This window comes from Pipistrellus hanaki (assembly GCF_964339955.1).
Source record: "Pipistrellus hanaki genome assembly, chromosome: 9".
Taxonomy (NCBI): Eukaryota; Metazoa; Chordata; class Mammalia; order Chiroptera; family Vespertilionidae; genus Pipistrellus; species Pipistrellus hanaki.
Window position 1 is genome coordinate 17,816,902 of NC_140511.1, and position 26,840 is coordinate 17,843,741.

At 44.6% G+C, this 26,840-nt stretch overlaps 1 protein-coding gene across 1 annotated transcript in view; it reads right to left on the reverse strand.

Moving 5' to 3' along the window:
- The window catches only part of SLC35F2 (solute carrier family 35 member F2), a 39,574-nt gene extending 19,591 nt beyond the window's left edge, over positions 1-19,983 (reverse strand). The window contains exon 1 of the mRNA XM_084895153.1: positions 19,588-19,983. Within this exon, the coding sequence (XP_084751279.1) occupies positions 19,588-19,715 (128 nt within the window). The 5' untranslated portion in view covers positions 19,716-19,983. The remainder of the gene's footprint in view (positions 1-19,587) is intronic.
- Between the last annotated feature and the right edge of the window lie 6,857 nt (positions 19,984-26,840).

Genomic DNA, 26,840 nt, shown 5'->3' on the forward strand with positions numbered 1-26,840 from the left:
GCTCATGGTCTTAGGATAAGTGAGGTCATCCCTTAGAGTTGACATCTTCTTACCTTCTGTATCACTTTCTCCTTCCCCCAATACCCTTCTTATATTATATTCAATACAGAGCTTATATTAGTAAACTCTTTCTTCAAGAGATCTTGCATCGCTCCTCGCTTTTGGGAAAGGAGTCTGGGCTGATTTCTCTCCCACCAGTTTTACACTGCTTCCGGGGACATCAGGGGATGAGTTGGCTGTCCAAAGTACAGGTCGTTGAAAAGCCTATCAAGAATCAAACTTAGACCGTTATTCATATCCCATAATGGACGTGGAAACCATTATAAATTTGAAATAAGTGAGAATAATAAGTGTGTCCTGTTCACAAATGGACAAAATTCCTCCAGCAAGCTCATATTTGCATTCTAAAACAGCCCAATTAAGCAAGCTGTCCTCCAACTATAAAGTATAGCCAACTATAAAGCATAGCCAAAGAGAGTCACAAATTGAGTATGGCGATTTAAGGTTACAGAATGCACTTCTCTTGGCTCCAAATCATAATGACCTCATCCATAATGGAAGAGCGGGAGCAAGAGGGAGGGGGAAGGCAGACAGAAGGGGTGGAGAGGGTGGAGGCCGAACAAAAGGAGAAAGAAGAGAAAAACACTCTGGTAGAGAGATATACCAAAGGCTTCAAAACAATTTTTATTACTTATAGCTTCACATTTAAGCATTCCACCACGAAGTCCCATTCATATGAACTGGGAACTGAACCCAGGGGCTCTTTATACCTTAACAAAACCAGTCCCTCTCTAAAGGAGGCTGCCAGAAACAATGTGCATCTAACCATGGGATATATCCTGTCCCAGGGCTTCAAACGAACCTCCACTGACGTGAACTTCAAAGGCAGGATATGGTCCGACTCCAGGACATGTTTCCCAAGGCGACTTCACACTGGGGGAGACCAGCCAGCAGAAAGCAGAGCAAACAGGAGCTATGGATCATTTGGGGCAGAGGTAGGCACACAGGTAGAAGGTAACCTCAGCAAGGTCCCTTCTGACTACATTACTATTTGGAGATATTGTATGAATTTAAGGATTGAAAAAAAGAAAAAAATGAAGGCATTTTATTTTCCCTCTGCCTTTCTTACAGAAAACCTAAGAACCCCTGATCACAGGCCAGAATTGTGAAAACAATTTCCAGATAGATTCAGCAATGAAGGAAGGCTGTAACACCGGTTTCTGCCTCATTCAAACACATCGGTTTACATAAAATGATGGGATTGATGCATTTCGTTAGCTCTTGTTCATTTGCAATGTCAGGTTAGACCAGGAGCCCTTCAGCTGGGTGTGCATTAAATCATCATTGAAGGCTTAAAAAGAAAAACTGGTGCCATTAAGACTAGCCCAAACCAACTGAATCAGGTTCTCAGGAAATGAGGTCCAAATATCAGCCTATTTTTTTTTTAATATTTTATTGATTTTTCACAGAGAGGAAGGGAGAGGGATAGAGAGTTAGAAACATCGATGAGAGAGAAATGATGACCAGCTGCCTCTTGCACACCCCCCACTGGGGATGTGCCCACAACCAAGATACATACCCTTGACTGGAATCGAACCTGGGACTTCTCAATCCACAGGCCAATGCTCTAAACATTGAGCCAAACCAGTCAGGGCTATCAGCCTATTTTTAAAAGCCCTTTCAACAAGTCTACTAGGCAATAGGATGGCAAACCACTGAATTATTCTCTCCCTTTTATTTGAAGAAAGAGTTCCAAGTGACTGATAAAATGAATTGTTTGAATGCAAATCATATTATTTTTCTTCACGTTATGTCTCCATAAATCTGTGCTGCTAGATTGCACCTTGTCCGCTAGAGGCAGGATCAAGTAGTAGACTTCCACAGAGCATAGCTTCTTTGGGGAGATTTTTAAATGCATTACATCTGCCACCTGTAAACACTGGGAACAGAATAACTTCCAGCACTTCTATAAAAATCCTAGTACAAGTCTGAAAATAAATATTCATTTAGAGAAAAATCCTCATATTTAGCACATAGATTACCTAGTGTCTATTCCTGGAGCATTTTAAATCATATTAGAAGCAAGCTGGAAACCTCGAAAGCAAATGGTAGCTTTTCTTCACACAGTGAGTAGCAGCCTGGCTGACCTTTATATTCTTTCCATATCTACATTTCTGTGGTTCAAAAATTTAGCCATCAGTGTATCGCCTAATTCTAACGGCTAGCAGTTTTGAAGAACGCACATTCTGATGTATTGGGACATTTTCAAAACTCAAAGTGGCCAAGAAAGCCAAATTTCAAACGGTAGAAAATGTAGGTATGTGTAAATATTACCTTAAAAGGAAGGCATCTAAGGAAAGAAAATTTGTGTTTTCTTTTTTCCCCACTGCATTATATCTTATGCACAGTAGGTGCTCAGTAAATGTTTACTGAATTAATGAATAAGCGCTGCGGTCAATTATTGAGATGCCATAATGTTAAAATGCAAGATAGGGGACCCTTAGCGAGGACACCATAAGATGTGAACTCAAGGCATTTAGAGCAAAACGAATATGAGCTTGGGAGTTAGATAAAAATGAGAGTCTAAATTTAAGATGGAAGCATGAGAGAGAGAAGAGAAACAGGTGCAGGCAAGTGGAAACAGGGGTTTGCATTACTTCTGGTTTGTTTTGTAAAAGGCGGGTGGAGATTGCACCCCAGAGGTAGCCTTTGGGAAAGGAGTGTTCCTTCCAAACACAGTGGGAAGTGCATTAAACTTTGAACCAGAATAACTTCATCTCTTATTAAAGTTAGGAAGTTGAATACATTAGTCAACTCCTCAGAAACTCTGTTTTGTTTTGTTTTGTTTTGTTTTGTTTTGTTTTAATGGGCTTAAGGGACCACCTTAAGCAGCCAACGAATCTTCCCTCCCTTCCGTTTCACCCCGCCTTTTGGGAAGACCAGAGCTGTCCAATGGAACCTGCCGCGATGGTGGGAATGCTCAATATGGGCACCAACACAGTAGCTTCTAGTTATGTAGCAAATAAGCACTGAAATAGGGCTAATAGGAATCAAAATGTTAATTTTTAGTGTTTTCAATTTAAAGTAAAATAGTGGACCTGACTGGCGTGGCATGTACCTTGGTTGTGGGCACACCCCCAGTAGGGAGTGTGCAGGAGGCAGCTGATGGATGTTTTTCTCTCATTGAAGTTTCTAACTCTTTATCCCTCTCCCTTCCTCTCTGTAAAAAAGCAATTTTATATATATATATGCTAAGTTAAAAAATAAACTATAATTCTGAGCATTCATGAAAGAATGAACTCATAATACATTTTATATACTTTTAAGTACATTTCCTATCTGTTCACTGCAAAGCCCCAAAAACCATGACCTATCAATACCCGTGAACACTCCTGTGCCTAGAAAATAGCAACTAAATAATACTTCCTACTGAAAAGAACGAGGCCTCCTTAGAGAGTGATTGCAGACCTGGGTAAGGAACGCACAAAATAAGCCTGAAACACCTGTCACACCTAGTGGCAAGAAAACTACCAAAGAGCAGTGGAGTCGTGACAAAAAGACATCCTGACATCAATAAGAACAATTGCAATGGATTGAAATACCTCCACTGTGGTTAAATCCATGAGTTAATCACAATACTTAAAGTTTAAAATAAAAAAAATAAAAACCTCATTGGTCATCTTTGGAGGATGTCAGAGAACCAACAGATTGTTTTGAAAACTGGCAAATAAAGGGGGGTGGGGGGGAGCAAACATTTATTCTGCCCTTCCTACTCAAATTACATTACAGCGCAATGAGTTAATGGGCGTAATGAGTTAATGACAGGGAGTTTGTCTTTATAGAAGTGATGTGGATAATAAATAAAAATAAAATGACAGAAACAGAATATCATTTTATAACCCCTCATAAAATAATGAATCTAGGCAATAAACCTCAATAGCTTCTCATATAACAAAAAGAGAGACAAGCAAACCCTAGTACCTTGTGATGGCAGTACACAATATTTATGCAAAAGAGGATCATGGGATTTTTAACAGATGTTCATGGACTAGGTCCATGAAAATATTCTGGGGAATCTATGAACTTGGATGGGGGAAGCAACATATCTTGATTTTCAGCAGCAATTAACTAGAATGTAATATTCCCTTCAATTATAAATGGAAGCAACAAACTATACTAGTACTAGCAGTACCCTTGAGTTTGCTGCCAAAGAACTCACAGACATTTTCCCATCATATAACCGCTGTTGTTGAAATTTCAAAACATCATTTACACCCATCACTACTCCAAAATCATGGTAGTTAAAGACCCATTGTGAGATCTTGTTTAAGTGTGTGTGTTTTTTAGAGAAGAAGTACATATATTAACATATCACAAAGAGTTTCCAATAGTTTTAATAAATGGATGCAATTGATTTCCATTATAAGGCTCTGTGTCTTACTTTATGCATTTAGACACATTATTCTGAGAAAGAAATACTGAAAACCCACCAGAAAGATACAATCAGCAAAACCCAGAATGTGGAAAAGTTTACATAACAAATGAACTATTTCTTCAAAAATAAACTCCAAGAATAAGGGGCAGCCTATAGGAAAAACGAGATCTAGATATGACAAACTTCAAATGCCTGGGCCTCATGTGCATTTTGATTTTGTCAATGAAAGAAAATCCAAACCTATAGAAAAAAAAACAACTTTATAAGAGTTTATTTGCACCAATAACTGAGGTCATGCCCGGAAGCAAGATCTGAATGGAATGAGAAAATGTTCCTGAGAATGGCAATATGGCAGTTACTTACTTTTACACATTTAGAGTCAAAGGAGAGAAGCTAAATTACATGAAATCCACTGGTGGTAGATTAAAGAGATGGGAGAAAGCAAAGCGGGGAGAACTCTAACATTGGATAAAAAGTAAAATGGAAAGATACAAACTTATTTTACATTGGTGAGCATAGAACAGTTAACATTTAACATTTATAGTAAATAGAGACGATATGCCGAAACTGGTTTGGCTCAGTGGATAAAGCGTCAGCCTGCAGACTGAAAGGTCCCAGGTTCGATTCCTGTCAAGAGCATGTACCTTGGTTGCGGGCACATCCCCAATAGGGGGTGTGCAGGAGGCAGCTGATCCATGTTTCTATCTCACTATCTCTGTCTCTCTTCCTCTCTGTAAAGAATCAATAAAATATATTTTTAAAAATAAGATATATAATATTTTTTTAAAAATAGAAATACTATTCAGGCAACAAGATAACGAGAAGCTTCAAACTAAGGAAGCTATAGGCCTGGGATGTGACTACCCACCAAGGCCTACCCAATTTACAACTTACGATCAGATCACCCTGTGAGTGACTTTCAGTCACTGACTTTGTCAGGCCTGCCCTCTAGCCCCTTGAGCTTGAGCTTGTCAGGTCTGCTATGTGGCCCCTTTTTGTTTTTTATTCATTTATTTTTCTGTAATCCTCACCGGAGGATATTTTTTTCCATTGGTTGTTAGAATGAGAGGGAGGAAGAGAGAGAGAGAGAGAGAGAGAGAGAGAGAGAGAGAGAGAGAGAGAGAGAGACAGAGAGAGAGAGAGAGAGATTAGCATGAGAGACACATCAATTGGTTGCCTCCTGCACAAGCCCCAACTATGTTCACAAACTGAATAAACTACTTAGAAAATTATGTGACAATTGGAGAAATTTGAACATGGACTAGATATATATGATATTGAGGAATATCATATTTTGGTGAAATAATAGTACTTGGTTATTTTTAAGTCCTTATCTTTTAGAGATGAATACTGAAAGTTATTTGTGAAAGTATAAGATGCCTTAGATTGACTTTAAGATATTCCAGAAGGGATGAAGTGGAAAGGTATAAATGAAATAAAATGAGTTGATAATTATTGAAACTGGGTGACACTACATCCAATAGGTAATAGTCGCCAATTTTACTTGAACATTCCCATAATTAAAAGTTGGTTTTGAAGGGGAAAAACAAAAAAACAAAAAAACAGAAATCCTACATTTACCCATGATAAGACTGTAAAGACAGACCAAAGCATCACCTATATATGCCTCCAGCTATAATTATACCAATCAAGTGTATTAACACACTTTCTCTTGCTAATCAGAAGCTTCAGTTTAGAGACAGAAAATAAGTTATTACTTAACTGCAACTTAAAGGAGTTTCAAATTTTTTCAAAATATATAATTCTGGCAGAAAACTAATTAAAGGCGTTCATAATGGAATAAAACCCTGAGTGTTACTGACCTAGTAAAAATGTCTCACAGTGTATTCTATGTGGCATATGTTTAAGGCGCTCCAGGTAGGTTGTAGGCTCCTAAAAGGCAGAATCAATGTAAATTTTCATCTTTGTTTACCTAGCTGAATTGCTGCAAAAATAAAAAAATGCCTCCAGGGCCCTAACTGGTTTGGCTCAGTGGATAGAGAGTTGGCCTGCAAACTGAAAGGTCCCAGGTTCGATTCCGGGTAAGGGCACATTCTCCGTAAGGGCACATTCCCTGTAGGAGGTATGCAGGAGTTGTGCAGGAGGCAGCATTCAACTTCAAAATGAAAATGCAAAATAAGTTGTCATGCATATTGAAACAGGACTGGGTGATAGGGGTCTGGTCTGCTGGGCAATGTAGATTTTAGATAAAGGAAGCCTGCCCAGTTCTCCAGCCTGTACAGCAGCAAGCGGCAGGGATCCATTAACAACTCAGTCTTACCTGCACCAACTCAGTCTGAACCGCTTGGAAGGCAGCTACCAGGCATATGGGGGTGTCCTGAAGGAGGTGGGAACATGTCACTTCTTTTGTCCTTGCTCTAGCTTCACCAAGCGGCTTCAGATCTTGTATTGCCTAAGTAGATGTTTCGCTTGGAATGGCCTTTGTAGTCATTCACCACTCTAAGACTTCTACCTAGAGATCAGAATTTTTGGGATTTCTCCTTCCCTGCTTAGTGGAAATAGTGCAAACTGGCAGGCAACTTCAGCAACCCACAGTGAGCCTTATTACCATCATCTTAATGGTACCCAGTCTAAGGGTACCATCTTACTGGTACCTAGTCAGCAAATATTTTTTAGTGCCTAGTTGATTCCTGACACTGTGTCCGGCTCTGTGAATACAGAGAAATACAGAGCCCCTGCTCTCATGGAATTCACAGCACAGAAGTGAAGAAAAACAGTAAAGAAACAATTAGGATGGGGCCTAACCTAAGCTGAGATTTCATGGAAGGCTTTACTCATGAGGTGATACTGCATCTGAGACTTGAAGAACAGAGACAAGTTGCTCAGGTTAAGAGAAAGGGAACAGGAATGCCTGTCCCAGCAGGGGACCAGTGTTGTGAATTCTCCGGCATGGCTGAGCTTGAACAGGCAAGGTCTTCAAAGGAATTGGCAGCTACCAAATCTCGTCCAACCTGTGCTACAGCTGGAAAAGAGTCCAGCGATCACTGGCTGATTATTTCAAACAGTGGCCACGGGTTAAAGGTTGTGGGTTGGGTGAGGTGAGAAAAGATTTCCTTGGCATTTTATGAATTCTTGCTTACATTTTTATCAGTATCCAGGTGGTCTCTGTGCTCCAAAGCTATTTTTTTTTATTGGAGCCATTTTTAGATTGTATCACTAATGTAGTAGGCAGAATGGTTCTCCAAAAATGTCCATGTCCTAGTCCGCTAGAACTTTACCTGGTGTGATATTGTGATCTAATAAGATACACACACACACACACACACACACACACACATTGAGTGGCCAGATTATTATGCATTCAGACACACACACACACATTGGTCTTGACTCCTGAATGATCAGAAGTACAAGATGACAACCTGGGACTTGAAGCTGGTGTCTAAAAAGGCGGTTGGGGGAGTAGGAGGGTAATCTGTGGGACTGAGCCCTCACCCTGTGGGGGCTGTGCTAACTCCTTTGAAGGACTCGTGTTTAGATTAGTGTCATTAGTGTCATAAGTGAATCATAAGATATCCAGTTAGTGTCTGGAGAGCTGAAGAATTGGTTGATGTGAGGAAAAAGAAAAAACCCACACATTTGTTATCAGAAGTATTGAGTATAGGAAAACTGCTTTTTCCTTTTACATGGCAAAAAGGGGCTTTGCCGATGCGATTACGGTTCAGTACGTTGAGATGGGGAGATTATCCTGGATTATCCAGGTAAACCCAATCCAAACACGAGTCCTTAAAAGGAAAACCGTTCCAAACCGCTGTCAGAGGAAGATGTGACAGAAAAAGAGAGAGGTTACAGGCTTTGAAGGTGGAGGAAGGGACCATGAGCCAAGAAGCGCAGGTAGACACTGGAAACTGGACAAGCAAGGAAATCCCATCCACCCACAGTCTCCAGAAAAGAAAACCACCCTGCTGACAACTTCATTTTAGCCCAGTGAGATCTTGTCAGATCTCTGCCCTACAGAACTGTAACATAATAAGCTGGTGTTTCAAGTTTCTACACTTTCATCAGTTTGTTATGACAGCAATAGAAACTAATAAACTAATTATGCTGATGATACTTTAAAGCAATACTTGAATCATAAAGCTATAACTATTTGCATTCATCTAAATGAATTGCCTTCGTAATGAGATTATCATATCAAATGAGCAGAATCTATTAAAATTACTGCAGACAAAGCTAATCAGGACCCATTCTAAATTAAAACAGTTCCTTCACTTCCCAAGGAGGAAAATAAAACCATGCATCAAGCCACAAATAAAAGAACTAATTTTAAGTAAACCAACAGAAATGAAAATTGTTTGTATTTTCTTCTTATATACGATGTCCTGCATGACTCTTAAATAGTCAAAAATATAGGGAAAACATTAATACTCGCACTCTATACCATAAAAGAGAGGCAAGGACCAGTCACAGAACTAAGCTCTTACACATATTCATTTACTGGTTTTTCATACAACACTTAAATGTAGGTATCATTTTGCCAAAGTTCAAGACTTTTAACCAAACTCATGTGGTAAATAAATAGCGGCACTGTATTAAAATCCAAATGAAACTCTAAGCTATTCTTTCTAAAGAAACAGAAAATTAAACAATTGTAGGAAGGAAAATAGTAAGAAAGGTAGTTAGTTCCAGGATGATGACCTCTCGATTCCTATGGCATTTGGGTTGCACCCTCTTTCTCCACTTTCCACATCCTGCCTGTAGTGTTTCACGTCTGTTGTATTTGCTTTACTAGATTATAAATGCAGAAACTGTGACACGGCTATTTTTGTGTCCCTTTCCCTATATACATACCCATACAATATCTAGTACTGTTATTATTATTGTTATCGTCACTATACTATTCCTATTATTAGTTATTATCATTATGAATAATAATACCTACATTTATTTCATAGTCTTAATCTATTCAATCCTCCCAACCACTCTATGATGTAGGTACTATGATTATTGCTGTTTATAGATAAAGAAACTTGAGGCACAGAGATGTTAGACAACTTGTCCAATATCACACAGGTAGCAAATAATCGGACTTGGAGCGCAAATCAAGCAGTGTGGTTCATACGTACACTGCTTACATCCATTAGGGACTCAAAACACCTTTCTTTTTTTTTTTTTTTTTTTCTTTTTTTTAATATATTTTATTGATTTTGTACAGAGAGAAAGGGAGAGAGATACAGAGTTAGAAACATCGATGAGAGAGAGTCATCGATCAGCTGCCTCTTGCACACCCCCTACTGGGGATATGCCCGCAACCAAGGTACATGCCCTTGACCGGAATCGAACCCGGGACCCTTCAGTCCCCAAGCCGACGCTCTATCCACTGAGCCAAACCGGTCCCGGCCAAAACACCTTTCTTATTATCCTAACAAGAGTGAGGTGGTTAAATAAAAACAGCTGTGTCAGGGGCCATATTAAATGCTTATACACAGTGTGGGGCAAAAGTAGATTTATAATTGTTCACATGGAAAAGAATATAATAATAAATAAATAATAATATAAGAATTAACTCCCATATTCACAACTGTAAACCTACTTTTCCCCAAGCTGTATGTTATTTCATTTAAAACTCACAAAAATTCTGTGAGACAGAGATTATAAAGACCTGTGAGAAACCGAGTTTCAGTTGTTTGGAGAAGTTAAAGAACTTGTCTAAGGTCAGAAAATTAGTAAGTATATTTTTCCCATTCTACACATTGCCTCACTGATAACAATGTATATATAAATTATTGAGGGTTATGGTACTATGCAGGGAGATCAATTGATACAAATTATCCTGCATCTCTAACAATAGGCATTAATTACAACAACCCACTAGGTTATATATCCTACAGTTTAATGTTCTAATGAACGTTCTAATGAAATTAAGAGAGAGGACATAAAATCTACTTATGACATTCTCTGTCCTCTGATTTTTAGATATATACTAGAGGCCCAGTGCATGAAATTCCTTCCCGGGGGGGGGGGGCGGGGTGTCCCTCAGTCCAGCCTGCACCCCCTCCAATCTAGAACCCTTCAAGGGATGTCCTACTGCCTGTTTAGGCCCAATCTCACAATCCAGGACTGCTGGCTCCAAACCGCTCACCTGCCTGCCAGCCTGATCACCCCCTAACCACTCCCCTGCCAGCCTGACCAATACCTAACTGCTTCCCTGCTAGCCCTATTGCTCCTAACTGCCCTCCCCTGCAGGCCTGGTTGCCCCCAACTGCCCTCCCCTGCTGGCCTGGTAACTCCTAACTGACCTCCCTTGCCAGCCTGGTCCCTCCCAACTGCCTTCCTCTGCTGGCCATCTTGTGTCCACATGGGGGAAGCCATCTTGTGTGTTGGAGTGACAGTCAATGTGCATATTATTCTTTTATTAGATAGGATTACTAATAACAAACTACAACATTCGCTAATGACTGATTACTATAATCATGTTGCATTCATTTCCCATACTCGCCTTACACACAGGGGCACCATTTCTCTCCACTAAAACTACCAGCGAATATTTTAGCAGCCAATTGCCACGTCATTAGTCTTGGACTGACCTATTTGGTTTGTGCAACAGTAAATACTTCACTTTTGGAGAACAAGAAAAATAGGTTTATATGCCTTACACTTATTTGTGCAGTTATTCAGTGTCTGGTAAGTTAATGTTCAAGAAAAAATATTAATTTTTATTAAAATGTTCTATTATTTTATGTTAGTGATGACTCATCTATTTCACCCCTTTGTATTCAGTATGTCTCTATGGAAATAAACCTTTGTTTCTAGGAAAATTGAAGTTTTTGGTTTTCTTTGCGGCCCACACTTAGACCTTGTTTATTTGGCCCATGTTGGTTATGCTGCGGGAAATTATTGTAAAGATTACGTGAGTCAGTCCACCCTGAGGTCCTCTAGGTACACTAAGTAAGCTGTACTCAAGAAAGATTGGCTTATTATCATTTTTATCTCTGGCTTGACACCAGAGATAGTGAAAAGCTTAGGAAATGTTCTTCTAAACACTTCTGGGCAAGCTTCTCCCAGTTCTGCTTTTAGGAAGCTCTAAATCAGGGGTCTTCAAACTACGGCCCGCGGGCCACATGCGGCCCGCAGAGGAGTCTGATCCGGCCCGCCAGGTTTTTTGGGTAGTGAGCCCAGCCGAGGTGTTATAGTAGGAATTAGTAGTTCATATAGTCCGGCCCTCCAGCTCTCTGAGGGACCGTGATCTGGCCCCCACTTTAAAAAGTTTGAGGACCCCTGCTCTAAATCATAGCAAAACACTAGCCTCCAGCTCTCGGTAAGGATTTGATCCTTAAACGCTCTGGTTTATGAGGAATGATTAGAAAGTTCGGGACTTACCTGTGGTTTTTCATGGAATCTATCTCCCTCATTAACATAAATAACCAGGTGTCTCTGGAGAGTCACTTTATCTGAGGACTCATTAACATGGACTCCTGTAACCATCCATAAAAAAAAAAGTCCCCACATCTGTGGACTAAATGTTGCTATAGCTTATTAAAATGAAAACCATTTGAATATTTATACAGGGGCTTCTTATATTTTCAGAATAGCAATTCTAAGGAACTGGGTTAGTTGGTGTTTACAGTGTTAACAGGTTAAAAGTCATAATTTAGAAAGAACACAGGCTTCCAGATATATGCTTAGTAAAGGAAAACATCATAACTAACAACCATCAGAAAAAGTAATTCACTTCAATGCCCCCAAGCATATTACTGCCACTCAGCAGAATAAATTTCCTAATGATGAAACTGAATCGTGAAGAAAAGATGATATGTTGTTTGATATGTTGTTTATTAAAAGGCAAGTAGTCCCATATATTTGTTTTAAATGCACCATGAAGACTTTTAAATAATGTTGTTGTTTTTTTCTTGGTAAAATCTCCAGGATTAGTTGCAAATGGACCTACTAAATAAGTCCATAGGTTGCCCTATACTATAAAGTTGTTTGATGTAAACCAATTAAATGTTGAAGAACTGCTACCCAAAATTACGAATAAATGAATTAATGCCAGTATAACACTCCTCCCTACCCTCCATCCCCCAACCTCTCCCCTCTGCACTGTGACAATTCAAAATCTCTCCAGACATTCAGATGTCTCTTTAGGGGACAGAAGTCACCCCTGGTTGAGAACCACTGATCTGGCCTATTGTGTCTAACTGACTGCCGCAGACAATTCTGTGCTTCCATGATATTCCAGTGATGGACACCCAGGAGGTTTTCAGCTCCCAGCCTCCACGGACAACACTGGGGTGAGCATTCTCATCGCCGTCCCCTCAAGTACCGGAAAGAACCAATGCTGAGGCCGGGTTCTGAGTCCCTCTAGGTGACTGTAAGTAGAAGGGAGGGGCGAACCCCTGGATGGAGGATCCCTGGGTGCCTCAGGACCCCTGACAATTGCTGTTGTCCAGCGCCTCTTCCTCAGGCTATTCTGTGGCCATGGGTTTGCCCTCAGCTGCTCTGGAGGAGGAAAGCAGAGGCTGGACAGAGATGAACCTTTTTGTTAGCTTCTCAGAGCAGCAAGGAGTTGTTAAAGGGACATCTGGTAACTGTCCCCATGGAATACAGCGGAAAGGTAAGGGCGGACTTTAAACTCTTTTTTTATACGTGCCCTGGCTGTTCTCTGCCCCAGACTATAGTCCTCTCCCCTCTACCAACAAGATCAGTTCTAGACAGCCTTTGGGTTATTCCTGCTTTTCTCTGCTCCTTTCTTTCTTTTCTTTAAAATATATTTTATTGATTTTTCACAGAGAGGGATAGAGAGTTAGAAACATCAATGAGAGAGAATCATCAATCAGCTGCCTCTTGCACAGGCCCTACTGGGAATGTGCCCACAACCAAGGTACATGCCCTTAACCGGAATGAAACCTGGATCTTTCAGTCTGCAGGCCGATGCTCTATCCACTGAGCCAAAGCGGTTTCGGCTCTCTGCTCCTTTCTTATGGCTGATTTGGAAGAAGATGAGACGGCTGCCAGTGCTTATTCATTCCCCATCTCTACAGCACTTCCAGAATTTTCTGGGGTTCACCTGCTCCTCCAATCCCCTTCAGTTCAGGCTTTACGATCTCTCATTGGACTCTGGTCATGCCTTCCATGCGTGCCCCCAAATCATCTCACTACACAGGAACCAGCATGATGGCAAATATTAGGTCTAGTAATAATGAATGTCGTTTTCTAATACTTTTCTAAATCGAATTTATTTAAACAATACAACAAAATTTAATCAACAATATAGTTGCTGTTGTTTTCTACTACTTGTGCCCAACGTTCAGGAAGCATTTTAATCCCTCTGTTGTAAAATTCTTGTGATTTTGATGCAAAAAGTTCAGTCAATGCATTTTTGAGGCATTCTTCATTATTAAATTTTTTTCCAAGAAGAAAGTTTTGCAAAGAACGAAACAAATGGTAATCGGAAGGGGCAATATCAGGAGAATATGCAGGTTGAGGGAGAACTTCCCATTCCAACTGGCGCAGTTTTTCAGCAGTGATTCTTGCAGTATGGGGTCGTGCGTTATCGTGGTGAAGAATTACGCCCTTCCGATTAATCAGCGCGGGTTCTTTTTCTCTTAAAGCTTGGGCTAACCTTTCCAATTGGGCACTATACACTGCACTTGTAATGGTTTGGTTAGATGGTAAAAGTTCATAATGAAGAATTCCTTTAAAATTCCACCAAACACACAACACCACTTTTTTCGCATGCAAGTCAGGTTTTGGCGTGGGCTGCGGAGCCTCATTTTTGTCCAACCATTGAGGCTGCCTTTTCAAATTAACATACAGCACCCATTTTTCTTCTCCAGTAACAATTTGCTCTAAAAACAGCAAACGGTTTTGACGAGAGAGGAGCGAACTGCAAATTGTGACTCTTTGATTACGGTTGTTGTCAGTCAACTCATGAGGAACCCATTTTCCAAACTTTTGGACTTTGCCAAGTGCACGCAATTGATTGGAAATTGTTTTTTGTGAACAATTTAAAGTTGTCGCAAGCTCTTGTTGGGTAATTTGAGGATTTTGCACCAAAAGAGCTTGAAGAGCTTCTTGATCAAAATTGGACAGACGGCCTCGACCACTTTTGTCATCTAACGAAAAATTTCCCTCGCGAAATTTCTCAAACCAACGCTGGCATTTTCTGGCGCTAACTGCATCTTGACCAAGAGCACTACAGATGTTTTTTGCAGCCTCACTTGCTTTTCTTCCTAATTGGAACTCGTAAAGCATGCAGTGCCGAATATGCTCTTCATCCGCCATCTTCTTAGCCCTAGTTTTGCAACAAAAACCAAACCAAACACAAACTTTTTCAAGCAAAACTTGTTAATTGCACTTCACACGTTCTGTAGATACCACGTGTTTGAAGGTTATGTCAATACAAGTCAACGCCAAGCAAGATTTTAAACGAATGTTTAAAAACGACATTAATTATTACTAGACCCGATAAAAGCAAAGGGCTCCACAGCTGCCACCAAATGAGAATTCACCCTGTGGTGGGCATTCCACTCATATTTCATCAGTCCTTAGACAATCGTATGAAAATAGTGTTCTCAGTCCCTTGGGCAGCAGATAGGTCACTTGCCCTAGGGCACATGGCTGGCCAGAGGCAGCGCTGAGATGGCTTATTTGACTCTGAAGACCAGGCCCGCTTTACTATTTCAGAAATCTCACTGCTCCTTGTTCAGGCCGAAGCATTTCCGCTCCTCCCGTCACCTGCACCAGTGGGCTGCAGACTGGGGAGCTCTTTGGATTCTCTGGAGGTTCCTCGGGTTCGTTATGGGGGCAAAGTGGGGAGTAGTTGCTGGTGGGCTTCTGGCGGCTTTGGGCACTCACTGGGTCTGTTACTTTGCCCATTTTATAGTTGGACTTTTATGCAAGAATTTTTTTAATTGATTTTACAGAGTAGAGAGGGCCAGGCCCTTTGCTAAACAATAACAAGGAGTGCCTGTGAAGATTCACCGACAACTATTGTTCATTCCTCCTCAGGCTCATGCCCCCTCGCCCCCAAGCTCCTTGCAGCCCCTTGAGAAAAACTCTAGCACCTCCAAGCCCGGAGTGCCCTTCCTCACCTAGTCCACCTGGAAACCTCTTTTTTGTGCTTCAAATTCTGATCACCTTCCCTGTTGAGCTCCTCTGCTTTTGTTTGTGCTCTCTGTATTTTGTGCTCACCTCTAAAGCACAGATCATAACTTCTTACCATAATTGGAGTATGAGCTTTTGGGAACAGGAACCAAATCCTCCTCATCTCTGTAGCCCAGAGACTAGTCTAGAACCATAATAGATACTCAAGGTTTGGTGAATGAAAGAATGAAGGAATGAATGAATAAATGAATGAATGAACACATGTTCAGTACTGTGCCACAAAAAGAACAGGGTAAAAAAAAAGCTTACCATTCATTCAATGGGGAAGGATAAATATATCAAGTAATAATTAAAGATTTTTGCTAGAAATATAAATTTTATAGTCATTATAAGGAATATACTTTTTTTATGTAAGAATTGGAATAAGGTATTAGAATGTAAACTGCTAGATGGCATACAATTAAATAAATCTTTAGGTACTCCTAGAAACCTATATCCTCTTATTAGAATATTTGTCATTTGAGTTCATAACACTAAATAACAAAAAGCAAAATTATGGGTATAGTCCACTTGGAAACTTATAACTGTTCTTATTATGAACTAGAGGCCCGGTGCATAGCACTGTGGGGTCCCTCGGCCTGGCCTGCGGGGATCAGGCTGAAACCGGCTCTCCGACATCCCCCGAGGGGTCCCATATTGTGAGAGGGCACAGGCCAGACTGAAGGACCTCACTGGTACACAATTAGGGCCAGGAAGGGACCGTGGGAGGGCTCCAGAGCGTGTCTGACCTGTCTGGCCCAGTCCTGATCAGGGCAATCGGGGCCATCTTGCCTAGTCCCTACTGGGGCTGATTGGGGCTGATAGGGGCCAGCTGGCTGGGGAGGGACCACAGGGGTTGGCCAGCCAGGGAGAGACTGCAGAAGGGCTTCAAGGCATGTCTAGCCATTCAAGGCATGTCTACCCAATCCTGATCAGCCAGACCCCAGCAGCAAGCCAACCTACCGGTCAGAGCATCTGCCCCCTGGTGATCAGTGCATATCATAGTGACTGGTCAAACGGTCAGACACTTAGCATATTAGGCTTTTATTATATAGGATGCCTGACACACAGTAATTATTCATAAACTTTTATTGAATGAGTAATCTGATGTTCTTTTGTTTGTTAATTCTCACCCGAGGATATTTTTCCCATTGATTTTTAGAGAGAGTACAAGGGAGGGAGGGAGAGGTAGCAAGAGAGAAAAAACACACAACATCAATTGGTTGTCTACTGCATGTAGGGGTGGGAGATTAAACCTGAAACCCAGGTGTGTGTCCTTGATTGGGAGTTGAACCCACGACTTTTCTGTGGACAGGCCAACACCCTAACCACTGAGAAACACTGGCCAGGGCAGTAATCTTTTTTTATTATTATTGATTTTGGAAAGAGATAGAAACATCAGTATCAAACCAGCAACCTACTGGTGCATGGGACAATGCTCAATTGAGCCACACCAGCCAGGCCTGATATTCTTAATCGTAGAGAAAGTTTCTGTAATGCTAGTAAGGCAGGCATATCAGTAGATGGGGTTACCTAAAATATATAACTCCCATAATGAAAACGGAACCAGCTCTAGGCCCCAAACTTTTCCCCTGTATTTAGGACCATTTCCAAGCTACTCTTATCCCACTTTGGTGTAAGAGTGGAAAAGGGTTGTGTGGTCACAAACTATCCATCTTAGCCTGTTCATCTGATGATAACACATCTAACTCACCAACCCCTCTCCACCCCTCATGAGCTCCTGGCCACAGTTAGTGATTCATGCAGCTAAACTCAAACTTGGGAGTTTAAATACTGAGAGTTTAAAATATTGAATATAAGGAGTGCTGATATCTGGCAAACAGCACTTTTCTGATTGCTGGCTAAGGCAAGGAGAAACTACAAACCAGAATCGAGTGTCTGGTTGACACAGGTAAGACTGAAACCAGTGCCCTAGCTGGTTTGGCTCAGTGGACAGAGCATCAGCCTGCAGATTGAAGGGTCTCAGGTTGAATTCCAGCCAAGGGCACATGCCTGGGTTGCAGGCTCCATCCCCAGTGTGGGGCATGCAGGAGGTGGTCGATCAATTATTCTCTCTCATCATTGATGTTTCTATCTCTCTCTCCCTCTTCCTTCCTCTCTGGGATCAATGAAATATATATTAAAAAAAAAAAAAAAAAAAAAAAAAAAAAAAAAAGAATGAAACCCGTAATGAACTGAACAGCTCTGCCAACCCAAGAAAGGCTCCTGCCCAAGACCCTCAGCATAAATAGGACCAACAGAGGGAAGAGGACAGGGTGTGTGGCAGAATGGTATCTCTCATCCCTTCACTCACGTCTGTGCTAAGGCTTGTGGGAAATACCGAAATGAAAAAAGACTTGATTCTGCTGTTAAGGACTTTGCCCATCAGCTATCACATAAGGAAGAAAGTAAAGACCCACAAGAGAGATACAAAAGCAGGGTGTTCAAAGGCAGAAGAAATCTCATAGTTAGGAAGCTAGTAGGTATTCCTGACTGTAAAGCATACCGGGATTTTTTAAATATTAGACCATTAAGAGAAAAGACATTGCTAAACCTTGTTACTGTGTGCCCCCACATCCAGGCTGCTGGCGTCTCCGAGGATGGATGGAGAGCTGGTGGTGCGGGGCGAGTGGCAGCAGGAGCCAGCTGTCTGCCCACGTCAGTCAGCCACGCCATGCTCACAACATCCCCGAGCAGGTACTGTCACTGTCTCCATTTCACAAAGACAACCGGGCAGAGGAGTTGAGCAACTTGCCCAAAGTCACCCCACTGGTAAGCGGCACAGACAGGATGTGAGTCCGGCATGAATCTGTGGCCTTCGCCATGCCAGTGCTCTGCCTCCCAGCTGAGCGTTTGTGGTTACGTTTATCAGGACACATACAGCTGCCTGGTACCAGGTAATTTTTGGCCAACTTTCCCCTCAAAACCCATCCATTATAGATCTAGTTTTTAGAAGTGGTATGACTTTCCAGGACGTCGTGTTCACGATCTTTGTTCATGTGCTTCCAAAGCGAGCGCTGAAATTCTCTTCGTTAACCTGGCAGGGGAAGGGAGATGGTGTGTGTGTGCAGGGTGGGGGGCAAATGCCAGTTCATGGCAGGAGTGGCTGAGGCTGCAGTGAGGACTGGAGCTCCCGGGCACCATGCCTTGGAGTCCATCTCATGGCCTGGGGCAGATTGCCTGTCCTTCTGTATTCCTTCTCCATCTGCACAGTGGGTCTAACAACAGTGCCCTCCTCTGAAGTCCTGGGGATGAGTCGATATGATCCACTTAAATTGCTAAGCACGGTACTGGATCCAGAGAAGGCTCAATAATCGCTGTCTTTCATTATTTAGATCCTGGGCTGTTTCTATTTCCAGATCCAAGCCCTCCGGCAGCCACAGAAAATGCTTTCTGGGTCCCAGAGCCTCCCTAGGTCCCTCAGCACACCTCTGTGTCCCACAGAGAGAGCAGACGCAGGCATTCCTGGCCCCCGCCCCGGAGGAGGAGGAGGCCGTGCCGCCTCGCTCAGGCCGGGGGAGGAGGCAGGCTCCAGACTCGGTCCGTCCGGGCGGCACCACCTCACTTCACCCCGATTTCTCACTTGGGGGCACCCCTGGCAGGGCGGGCGCCCGGCCCGTCGGACGGCTCGGCTGCAGCAGCTGTGCGCGCGCCGGCGCCGGCGCCGGGAGCTCAGCCACTTGCCAAGCCGCGGGGTGGGCACCCCTCCTGCACGGCATCCCCGGGGACTTCGCCCCTCCGGCTGGGAGGGACCCGGGACCGACCTAGCGGTGCCAACGGGGCGAATTCCTCCTCCTTCTCTTCCCCCCACCCCCCCTCCACTATCCAACCTCCCCCCAATCCTCTGAAATGCATTCCCGCGGTTCCTAGGAAGGGACGAGGGAGCAGCACCAAGCGCTGCACAAAGCCAGGTGAAGGAAGCGCTGCATCCCCGTGCACGTGTGGAGTCTCCCCTGAACCAGCTCCCAAGTCCCCGCCGGGCGCTCCGCCGCCACCTGCGAGCCGGTCCCGGCCCCGGCCCCGCGCCCCCGCGCCCGTCCACTCACCAGGTGAAGAGTTTGGCCCGCAGCCTGGGCAGCAGGGCAGCGACGGGGTCCGCGGGTCCCTGCGCCTGTGGCTGCGGCTGCGGCTGGGATGGCGGGGCGCCGGGCCCCGCCGGCGGGGCTGCCTCCATCGGGGCGCCCGCGGTCTCTGCGCCTGGAACCCCCAGATGCGCCCGGAACCCCCCGATGTGCCCGGGCCCGGAAGACGGGAGGCGGCGCCTGGGAGGCCGGCGGGGCTCAGCGCGCCCGCCCGCCCGGTCCCCGCCGCCCGCGCCGGCCCCTCCCGCGGCCAATGATTAACTGTCCGCCGGGCCCGGCGGGAGCTGTTGGCAGATCGCAGCCCGGCCGGGGCGGCGGCGGGAAAGGGCGCTCTTTCCCGCCCGGGCAGCGGGGCCGCGGGGACGTGGTCGGTGGAGCCACGTGTCCTCGCTTAGGAAGCCGCGGTTCAGCGACTGCCTGAACTTTGCAAACTGGAGAGACCCGGCTGGCCCCTCCCTCTGACTAATTAGGAAGCATGTTTTCCACCTAGAGCAACTGAAGGCGCTTTCACTTCGGTTTCTTTTTCTAAAAAAAAAAAAAAAAAAAAAAAAAAAAAAAAAAAAAAAAAAACATGGGTAACGTCTTGCAAGGATCCCGGAACGTGTCTTTGTGGTGTGCCTCCTTCCTCCCCTGGGGTGTGTTGGGCTGGCCTTTCGGTGATCAGTTGTCTGGGAGCTGCCAGCCCAGGGGACCGTGCCAAGTGCCAACCCTGGCGCGCGGCCAGGATGCCCGGGCCTGACCACGCCTTCCCTCCGAGGCTTCGGCGGACCCGGGGGAGCAGGAGCCGGGCCCACGCGCGTTCCTGATCCCACTGGCAGGACCTCAGGGGGCACCTGCTGCTTGGAGAAAGGGGAGCAGGAAGACAAAAGCAAGGTTCCCCCCACCGCTTCCTCCCTGGGGCCAGGCAGGAGGAGGTGGAAGTGAGAGAGGAGCCAAATAAATCTAAAGTCAAACAGGTGGACGGTTCTGCGAGGAGATTCTAAGAAAGAAAATAGATTTGGGGGGGGGGGGGGGAATGAAATGCAACTTTAGGAGCCCCGAGTGTAGCAGCTCCAGGAACCCCGGAGTCTAAGTGACATGATTTTATTCTGATTGTTGCAGTGAGATGGGGGGAAATGAAAATGAGGAACATGGTCACCCAGAGAGAGATGACTGAGTAATATGGTACAACTGTGGTAGCCCTTAGACAGCCAGGAGCAGAGCGAGGACCACGGGCCAGCTGCAGAAGGTCACCAGGTGCACAGCCCCGGGGGCCTAGCAAAGGGCAGCTGTAGGGCGGGACTCGCCCCCAGGGTGACCTTTCCTCCCTAGCATATGGCTGGTCATGGGGTTTGGACCCTCTGCCTTTTCCTCCCTAGAGATAGCATCTAGGCCTCAATTGTACTTCAGCTCCAGGCCCAGAAACAGACCAGTCACCCCAAGGCTGGCCTCAGGACCTGCTGCATTGGACAATGACCCCCTGCCCTGGAGCTGATGGATTGAATCAGTGGAGACCTAGACCCTGAAAGGACACACCTGGAAAGCTGCTGAATATTCTAGTAAGACCTTCCCCGGGACCTCTCCTGACTCCACCCTGAAACCTTTAGGACGAGGACCCAGTGAGCCCAGGAGCACATAAGGCCTTTCCTCTTCCCTCCCCCTTCCTCCTCCCACCGGCAAAGGTTTCTCACTCCCAAGCTCCAAGGCCCCTTTCTTCACTCCTCTAACTTGTTTTCTAGGCACATTTCTTCTACAAATTACTTATTCTACCTCTGTGGTTTTATTTTATTTTACTAATACACTTGTATTGATTTCAAAGAGGAAGGGAAAGGGGGAAAGAGATAGAAGCATCAATGATGAGAGAGAATCACTGATTGGCTGCCTCCTGCACACCCGCTCCTCCCCCAACCTGGGACCCAGCCTGCAACCCGGGCATGTGCCCTTGACCAGACTCGAACCCTGCACCCTTCAGTCTGCAGGCAGATACTCTGTCCATTGAGCCAAACCGGCAAGGGCCTGCCTACCTCTGTGGTTTTACAAATAAATGTTATTTTATAGTGGGAGTCTTGGCTCTGAATTCTTTCCTAGCCAGAATTCACGTACCAAGGTTGCGGGGCCCAGGATCGGTGTGACCCTATTGGTCTGACCTCTGGTGCTGGTTCACAGCCACATCGTGAAACATTATGAGGACATTTAAAGAATGGAGAAGAGCTGCGCCAGACCTTGAAAGGATTTTCTCTAGCTGTTTTTGAGTGAAAAGGGTAAGATACAGGGAAGTGTTAGGAGGGGGAGAGGGAAAGGCAAGGAGGCACCAGGTGTAAGACAGAGGGGTCAGACCAGACTTGGGGGGACACACCTGGTTTATCCCCCCGGACCTTCCTCCCCTGGCATGTTGCCCTCCCTACAGCAAACCCTTAGAGGAGGTATAAATGGGACTGGAGAACAGCTTCATACGATGCCCACACAAGCCCTTGCAGGACCATTCCCTTAAGTGTTAAGCTCTAGAGATCGCATGTAGGCCTCCGTTGTGTTTCTGCTGCAGGCCCAGAGAAGCAGCAAGGTCAGGTACCGCAGCGGTCGGCAAACTCATTAGTCAACAGAGCTACATATCAACAGTACAACGATTGACATTTCTTTGGAGAGCCGAATTTTTTAAACGTAAACTTCTTCTAATGCCACTTCTCCAAAATGGACTCCCCCCAGGCCGTGGTATTTTGTGGAAGAGCCACACTCAAGGGGCCAAAGAGCCGCGTGTGGCTCGCGAGCCGCGGTTTGCCGACCACGAAGGCAGGGCAACGCCATGGCTGACATCGGGACCAGTTCCCATTACTAATGACCATCTGCCCTGGTCATGACCAGTCAGTGAAGACCAGAACCCTGAGGGGACACACCTGGAAAGCTGATGAATGTCCTACTGAGGTAGAGGCCTCCAGATAAAAGCCCTCAGGAGAAGGACCACGCCCACCAGGGCCTCTCTCCACTCTCCTCTCCCCAGCCATGTGTAAGCTTCTTTCTTTCTCCTAAGCTCCACGGGTCCTTCTTTTGCCTCTAACTCGTTTCCTGAGCCCACACAGTCCAACTGGCTCACTTCTCCCATGGCTCACTTCTACCTCTCTTTCTAAATAAACTTTTGCTTGTAGTTGAGTCTTGGCTCTTAGCCAAGGACCAAGGTTGCTGAACCCAGTCTAACTCCGCCAGTAATACCTGATGCCATTTCTCCGCTCACACTTCTACATTTTTGTGTTCTTGGAAGTGGCATACTGCAAAGTACAGCATTCCCCGTGCGTCTTAGATAAGACCCAGAGGTGCTCTTTGTCACCAGAACAAAGCCAGACACTGACCCTCCAAGTCTATGTCCTTTGCCTTATAAATAATTAGCTGAACTGCCTGTAGCCCCTGACCTTAATCAAACTGGTTAGATTCCTCTTCTCCCTCCAGGCCTGAGCCAGCATGTAACCCCTTCTTATAAGGCCTGTCCTGAGAACATGTTTGCCTCGGGGTAAGACATTCTCTGATCTACTGTCCAATCAAGAACCCTTTCATTCCACTCCCTCCTGTCAGAGAAGAGTCTCCTTCCTATTATACTATTGCAGTGCCCCCCACACCTTGCAATAATCCTTTCAGATAAACACTCTCCTCACCTAAATCAGATTTGTTTTTTTATTTGGCAATATGAATATTGTTAGTGAGCATGGAGAATAGGGTAGGATACATGTCAACAGAAGTAATCTTTAAAAAGTTAAGGGATACAGAAAGAAAAAGAGGCTGGTCCGAGTGCAGAGGTGTCTGAAAACTAATTGATCACAGCCAGTTACAGAAAGAAAAAGAAAAAGAAAACTACTACACTTAAAACACTCCAGCATGCCTGATCCAGTCCCTTTTATGTAAAAACTAAGGCCCGGTGCACAACCTTCGTGCACTGGAGGGGTCTCTCAGCCCAGCCTGCACCCTCTCAGGCGATATCCGACTGCCAACTTAGTCCCACTTCAACCACCGGTGCAACTGTAAGCCAGCTCTGGCTGAGCAGCATTCCCCCTGTGGGAGCCTACTGTCCACCAGGAGGCAGCTCCTGCATTGAGTGAATGCCCCCTGGTGGTCAGTAAGTATCATAGCAACCAGTCATTCTGCCATTTGGTTGATTTGCATATTAGGGTTTTATTATATAGAACTAGAGGCCCGGTGCATAAAATTTGTGCATGGTGGGGGGGGGGGGAGATCCTCTCAGCCCAGCCTGGACCCTCTCCAATCTGGGACCCCTTGGGGTAGTTGGACATCCCTCTCATAATCCAGGACAGCTGGTTTCTAACTGCTCACCTGCCTGCCAGTCTGATAACCCCTAACCGCCTCTGCCTGACAACTTGATCACTCCTAACTGTACCCCCCCCCCCACCCGCCGCCAGCCTGGTTGTCCCTTAGTGCCCCCTCTGCCAACCTGGTCACCCCTAACTGCCCCACACCCACCAGCTTGGTCACCCCCATCTGCCCCCCACACTAGTGTGGTCACTCCTCACTGCCCCCCTCTGCTGGCCTGGTCACCCCTTACTGCACCCCTGCTGACCTGGTTGCCCCATGCAGCTTACTGGTCAGTTGTTTGGTCATCCCTCACTAACCCCCCTGCTAGCCTGGTCGCCCCACGCAGCCTGCTGTTTGGTTGTTACTGTGAGGGTGTATTGTGACCAATTTGCATATTACCCTTTTATAGATGTGTGTTTTGTATAAACACATGAGATTAAAAGATGGACTTAGATGTTGTGGCAGGCTGAATAATGTCACCCAAAAAATACCCATTCCATCCCTAGAACCTGAGAATGCTGCTTTATACAGTAGTCCCTCCCTTTTTCATGATTTCACTTTCCCCAGTTTCAGCTACCCATGGTCACCCATGGTCCAAAAATATTAAATGGAAAATTCCAGATGTGAACAATTCATGAATTTTAAATTATGAATCATCCCTTTGATCAGCATATCAATGCTGTATACAATATCTGTTCATTGCTTAGTTCTCCGTTATCACATCAACTCTTGCTGTATCGCAGTGCTTGTGTTCTAGTGACCCTTATTTTACTCAATATTGGCCACAAATACAAGAATAATGATGCTGGCAATTCAGATATTCCAAAAGTGCTTTCTTTAAGTAAAAAAAAAACAAAACTATGTACGTATAGGAAAAAAACATAGTATGTATAGGAGTTGGTACCATCCATGGTTTCAGGTATCCACTAGGATCTTAAAACATATCCTCATGGGTGAGGGGAGCTACTGGATAGCAAAAGAGGCTTTGGAGAGAGATGGAGAAAGCATCACAAGCCAAGGAATAAAAGCAGTCACTAGCAGCTCAGAGGGTCAAAAATAAGGTAGCCCTGCCAACTTTAGCCTTACCTGTAGCCCAGTAAAACTGACCTCAGACCTCTGACCTCCAGAACTGTAAGAGAATAAATTTGTGTTGCCATCATGCTGGTTGTAATTTGTTGTAGCAGCCATAGGAAACCAAAGCAAATGCACATATACTATCATGATATACTGTCAAGTGGGGCGGGGGGGGGGGGGGGGGGGGAGTTGCAGAGTTGCAGAATAACTGTATAACAACATGATTTCATTTTAGTAAAACCACCAATTAAGTAACTAAGTATCTTTATATGTACATATATATCTACACACATATCTCTATATTTTCCGTGTCCAGGCTACTGATATTAGTTTAGGTCATGGGAGTGGTGGTGGAAAAAGTGAGGAGAGGAATAAGGGAGGAGAAATGGCCTTACCCATCTTCATTTCATGTTCTTACTATGGGAAAATTCTACTTCTGCAATTTGAAAAATAGTCAGTAAAGACATTATTCAAGAGGAGAATCCAAGATGGCTGCACAGGTAAACACCTAACCGCAGCCACACATAACAATTTCAATAAAATACAACTAAAATATAAAATGCACATTACCCAGAACTACAGGAAAGTCGATTGACTGGAAATTCTACAATGAGAAGCAAGGAGAAAACCAGAACGAAGAGCAGAGGAGCTATAAAAGCTTAAGGTACAGAGACACGCGACGCGCGTGGAGAGGATGGAGCCGGAGAGGAGGGGGAGCCTGAGTGCCTGGCTGGCGTTCCCTAGCGGGAAGGAGATAAAAGCTTTGACTGTGCTGAACCCCAGACCCGACTGCTCTGAACCCCAGTTCTAGGCCAGACCCTGGGGACCCAGGCTCAAACAGAGGGAGCTGGGGCTGTGAGGCGGAATCCCAGGGGAGCGGAGAAAGGAGGTCCCGGAGGCGCGCACATTGCATGCAGAGGAGGGATGGCTGGCTGTGCGGCAGGATTGCCCTGGCAGGAAGGAGACAAATGCTCCAGACTGCTCTGAACGCCACCTCCAACTCCACTTCCAAATGAACTGAACCCCAGTTCCAGGCTCATTGGGGGAGAGACTAGACTATTTGGTAGCAGGCGAAAATCGAGGGCACCTTTCTCTCAGAGGTGCTTGCAACGAGTACCAAAGGACCCTAAGGAATACTGAGACTCAGGAGCCGCATAGGGTGGGGCTGAGGGAAGCCAAGGCTGTAGGCTCCACCCTGAAACTACATCCAAGCAGAACACAGAGACTTTTAAGGCTACCAACTCAGGGAAGCTGTGAAAATGTAGAGACAAGGAAAAAGATCACAAACGAAAGAAATGGAGGACAAAAAGCTACTGGATATAGAGTTCAAATCTACGCTTATAAGGTTTTTCAAGAATTTCCTAGAAAAGGTCGATAAGACCTATGAGGATATGAAAAGGGATCAACTAGAATTAATAAGGAATCAACAAGAAATAATAAGGGATCAACAAGAAATAAAGAATACATTGTCTGAAATAAAACTTATTATACAGAGTCCTAAAAACAGAATGGAAGATCGCAAGAATCAAGTCAAAGATTTGGAACATAAAGAGCCAGAAGACACTCCTCCACAGAAGCAAGAAGGCAAGAGAATCCAGAAAGTTGAAGATAATGTAAGAAACCTCTGGGACAACTTCAAGCGAACCAACATCAGAATTATGGGGGTCCCAGAAGATGAGAGAGAGCAAGGTATCGAAAACATACTGAAAGAAATAGTGACAGAAAACTTCCCCCACCTGGTGAAAGAATTAGACTTACAAGTCCAGGAAGCGCACAGAACTCCAAACAAAGGGAATCCAAAGAAGACCACACCAAGACAAATCATAATTAAGATTCCAAGAGCAAAAGACAAAGAGAGAATATTAAAAGCA